The sequence below is a fragment of the Vidua macroura genome, chromosome Z (genome assembly GCF_024509145.1).
Source record: "Vidua macroura isolate BioBank_ID:100142 chromosome Z, ASM2450914v1, whole genome shotgun sequence".
NCBI classification, from domain to species: Eukaryota; Metazoa; Chordata; class Aves; order Passeriformes; family Viduidae; genus Vidua; species Vidua macroura.
Genome location: NC_071611.1, coordinates 80,082,160 through 80,086,751, shown reverse-complemented (window position 1 = coordinate 80,086,751; position 4,592 = coordinate 80,082,160). Strand labels below are relative to the sequence as shown.

Genomic DNA, 4,592 nt, shown 5'->3' with positions numbered 1-4,592 from the left:
TGGCTGCCCCTGGATCCCTGGCAGTGCCCGAGGCCACGTTGAACACTGGGGCTGGGAGCAGCCTGGGATAGTGGAAGGTGTCCCAGCCCGTAGGGGGCGGGGAACGTTGAACCGGATGAACTTTAGGGTCCTTCCCAACATAAACCACTGTGTTACTGCATTTTTCGTCCATTTATCCGGATCCATGAGCTGTACAATAAAAGTGGTGCAGTGCAGCTCGAGAGACGTAGTTCACCCTCAGACCCCCTCAGAGCCCCTCAGAGCCCCACGCCCGCCATTTCCCGCCGCCCCTCAGCCGCCACAAAATGTCGGCGGGGCCCGGCGGGACTCTGTCCCCTCCGCGGAGCGCGCGCGGGGCTCGACCAACCGCAGGCCGCCGTTTGGCCCCACGTGACCGCGAGGAACTACAACTCCCGTCATGCCCGCGGCGCCTCCTTCCCGGTTCCGGTTCCGGCGTCCCGTCAGCCGCGCCACCCTGGGGAAGGTCGCGCAGGGCGGACGAGTGGCCGCTGTCTCCTGTCCCTGCCATGCTGTCCGCCGGTGTCCGCCGCTTCGCTACGTCCGCCATCCGCCGCAGCCACTATGAGGAGGGACCCGGGAAGGTGGGCAGCAGCGTCCTGGCCCGCTGAAGGTCGCGGGGAGGGGGGGATGGCGGGGTGGGGGTTGATGGCCGCCCTGTGCCTGGCTGTGCTGTGTGGGCTTTGGGGTGGCGCGGTGATGCCGGTACAGCCGCAGCAGCGCAGATCGTGTGGTGGCGGTCCCCAGCGCCCTTCCCTGCGGTGGTACAGATGATGAGCATTGCGGTATGAGGGAGTAACAATGATACTGTAAACGCTTTCTGATGTACCCGGCCGGTTTTCTCAAGCCTTCGGTCTAAAAGCTTAATTTTACATACGTAACTGGCAAGAGGGAATTCTTTTCGGTGAGGGTAATGAAATACCTGAGCACTCGGGGGCTGTAGATGTATATCCTCAGGAAAATATACCAAATATTTTCTATTTGACTGCATGAGACCTGCAGCAGATTGGCCCCACCTTAGGCTGGACGGAGGGGAGAAGAGGGGACGAAGTGACCTCCAGAGGTCACATGCAGGCTGTAATCACGGAGTGTTTGGGTGGGAAGACACATTAAAGATCATTTTATTCCACTCCCTGCCATGGGCAGGGACACCTTCCACCATCACAGGGTGCTCCAAGCACTGTCCAGCCTGGCCTGGGACACTGCCAGGGATCCAGGGACAGCCACAGCTTCTCTGGGCGCCCTGTGCCACGGCCTCATCACCCTCACGGGGAAGAATTTCTTTCTAGTACCCAGCTAAAAATCTCTCCTCTTTCAGTTAGAATTCTGTTCTCTCTTGTCACTGTAATTCTCCATGAAGAATCTATCTCCAGCTTCCATGTAGGTACCCTTCAGATACTGGAAGGTTATTTATTACACTAAGTACTGTGTCTCTTTCCTTGAGAAACAGTGAAAATGCTCTGAAACTGCCTGTTCGTTTTGTTCTGAGATTCTTAGCACTTCTAAATGGGTTAGAAACGAATTAGTGCTTTGACTGCAAAGGCAAAATTCCCTTTTTTTTTCTTCCTTCTAGAACCTCCCCTTCTCTGTGGACAACAAGTGGCGGCTGCTCGCAATGATGTGTGTGTTCTTTGGGAGTGGATTTGGTGCCCCTTTCTTTATAGTCAGACACCAGCTCCTGAAGAAATGAAGAGGACAGGCTGCAGCTGCACTATCTGGGTAACTGCTTTTGTTGGATTTCGTAGCGCAGTGGAATTCAAGGCGCCTGACCTGGCCAGAGTTTTGGAGTTCTCAGCCTTTTGCAGCCCAGGTGCTGAAATGTAGTGGTCTGCAGTTGCATAGTAATAGCTGAAACAGTGGAAGTTTGTGTCACAGGGCTGCAGCACTCGGTGGTTTGTGACCTTTGCCTCCCCAGAGGCCACTCCTCTCTGCATGCAGCTCCTGGCTGTGACCAAAACCATGTCTGCTTCCTCCCCCGAGGAGGTAGAAAGCTGCAGCTGCAGTGGGAGTCACTGGCACGTGTGATGTGACAGAACAGGATGAGAAACTGTGATGCTGTAAACGCTTTCTGATGTGCCAGAAAAAGCTCAGGGGAAAAATTACGTTTTCTTGAGCCTGTATCAAAGCAATGTCACCATCTACATCATTCACAGGTTACTGTCCAGTTAAGGTAAAAGTCATTAAAAGAAATTAATTGGTGCTTGCTCGTGATCCTTCCAAAGAAAGCCTCAGATTGTGCTACCATGCCAGTTCCACTTGAAAGCCCACTTCATTTTGTCTTAAGGTGATCCCACTTTGGAAGTACCTGGTGTTGTCTATAATCTGAGAAACTAAACATTTTTCAGGAGCTTCAGTGACCCAGATAGTAACTGAAAGGAAATAACATTCTTCATTGGAATCTCATAATTGGAACAAATTATGTAATTCCTTTGCCAGTTTGATGTTTATTCCACCCTTGACTGAGGGGAAAACCAAAATCAGCAGGTTTGTATTCAAGCTGAGCATTTAGAACTGTGTGGTTTCATGCAAGTCGAGGCCTCTGATGCAAAACCAGACAGTGGATGAAGCAAAGTCCTCAAATAAATCAAAAGTTCTAATGAAAAGATATGTTTATGACAGGGTTTTTAAATTCCTTTAATTTCTTTTTCTTGCAGAGTTGAAGTCTTCTGCACAGCATCGTTCAATGGGGATATGATAGCTGCAACCTGTGCTGGATGTCTCTAAATAAAATCTTAAACCCCAAGGCCTTGGGCTGTGTGTTTTGTGAAACTCCTGAAGTGCTTTTGGCAGCTGGTGTACTGAGAACCCCTTCTAATTGCAGTGCATTGCCATTAAATTAAACACTTAATTGTCATAATGTATAAGCTCAGAGGGTGGGGAAAATCACATTTCAGAACAGGGATTGGGCTGAACTTTTTTTACTGCTCAGAATAATGACCTGGGACAGTTCATAGCAGTGGGTGTCCTGTCACCATAATCCACGCTGAAGAATTTTTAACTTCAGTGAGGATTTCCTGTGGCTTTTCTTCCAGGCTCAGCAGTTCTAAAGAGCTGCTGTTCCCAAGTTCTCTGTAGCATCAGCTTTGAGCAGGAGCTTGGCCATTGCCCTAAAGGTTTCATGAGGCTTCAGGCTCAGGGGGTTGACATGGGCACAACTGACCAGAAAAAAAGTATTTGCAATATTCTGTAGTTACAAAAATTGATCCTGTTGCAGATTTCCAGGTGTTTGGAAGGAACTGATGGCTTTCTGTTGGTACTTTTTAGTTGTGAACTTTTCTGATTTGCTTCTTCCCCCCACTCAAACACCTTCCTGCTGCAGCACAGTGAATTTAATGTGGCTTGAACTGAACAGTTCCATCAAACTTTGAATTCTTTTCTTGCCATTCTAATCTGTGTGGATGCCAGTTTCTCATCAAACTCCCTCAGCAGAAGAGTGGTAACATGCTGCTCATAGCAGAACAGCTCCTGGGTACCACATTTCTGTCTTCAGGGGTGAGTCTGAAGTGTTGATGACTGTTCCCCCTTACTCTAGAGTCCCTGATTGTCAGATTTCATAATTCTATTTCTCTAAAATATCTAGTTTTATTTATAAAGCCATCTTTTAAAACTTACTTCTAGCTCCATTTCTCTCTCAGCAGTATCTTACTCTATAACATTTCTAAGTCAACATTTCTTATCTTAAACTTTATATACAGTACATACTATATGAACCTTCTGTCAAACTTCAGAAATTCTCTACAAATCCATTTCAAGCACCTGATGCGTTTGGAAAGAGCACGCATCACCTCTGAAGGTTCACCCTGTGGGAGGGGCAAACCAGTTCCTTCACTGTGCTTAAAACAAGGTCTCCTTTCTGAATGCCACCACTTCTCTTGTAGTTTTCAAAGGATATTTCTGAGCATGGGTGCTTAAACTTAAAGCAATTATTTTTGGATTAAATGTTAGATACTTTCTCCTCTTGTGAAGTGTTCTAAAACTGTAATTATCTCTTTTCACAGTGTTGTTACCCTGATGGATCATAGTCATACAGTAACAGAAAGGTCCTGGGGGCTCCTAGTTATAAAATGCCTCTAAATACTGACTGTTTCCAAACCTGCCACCAGTTTGGGTAAATGAATCACTGGTGTGGAGCATAGTACCTGTAATCTCTCCTCTGCTGCTGTTTTACATGATTTCCATGGCTGAGTTCTGAGGGGATGGAGGAGCTGAATCTCCTCTGTGCTGTCACTCCCCATATAATCCCAGTTTTTGTGTGCCTGTACAAGTAATGCAAAAATGAAACAGCATTAGCCCTGTTTCGTGTGAGGGCTGTCTAAACACATCACGCTAGTTTTAAACTGTTCGATAAACCTGTGTTTGTGGTGTGCTGTTACTTTCATTTACAAAGAAAATGTGGCACAGTTATGTAGCCTTCGTTAATACAGTCAGTTAATTCAAGGTTCCTTGAGTATAGGTAAATTTTGGTTTGTATTTTTGATAAAACACCTGCACACTATGATTTAGAAAATGAGGACTTTTGTTCTTCACTCATGGCAAACTCTTAGTCCTGCATGCTGCCAAAGCTGTAATTAGTC

At 47.1% G+C, this 4,592-nt stretch overlaps 1 protein-coding gene and 2 non-coding genes across 3 annotated transcripts; all 3 read left to right on the top strand.

Annotated features, from left to right (window-relative positions):
- The first annotated feature begins 438 nt into the window (after positions 1 to 438).
- LOC128821858 (cytochrome c oxidase subunit 7C, mitochondrial) lies at positions 439 to 2,761 on the top strand. Its single transcript, XM_054003225.1, has 3 exons — positions 439 to 602; positions 1,592 to 1,737; positions 2,673 to 2,761. Exons 1-2 carry the CDS (start codon positions 528 to 530, stop codon positions 1,706 to 1,708), a joined length of 192 nt encoding a protein of 63 aa, XP_053859200.1. The 5' UTR covers positions 439 to 527; the 3' UTR covers positions 1,709 to 1,737; positions 2,673 to 2,761.
- Positions 783 to 846, top strand: LOC128822696 (small nucleolar RNA Z39). The gene has a single exon (XR_008441563.1). It is a non-coding gene; the product is annotated as a small nucleolar RNA Z39 (small nucleolar RNA).
- LOC128822703 (small nucleolar RNA Z39) lies at positions 2,034 to 2,094 on the top strand. Its single transcript, XR_008441570.1, has one exon. It is a non-coding gene; the product is annotated as a small nucleolar RNA Z39 (small nucleolar RNA).
- Positions 2,762 to 4,592: the final 1,831 nt, after the last annotated feature.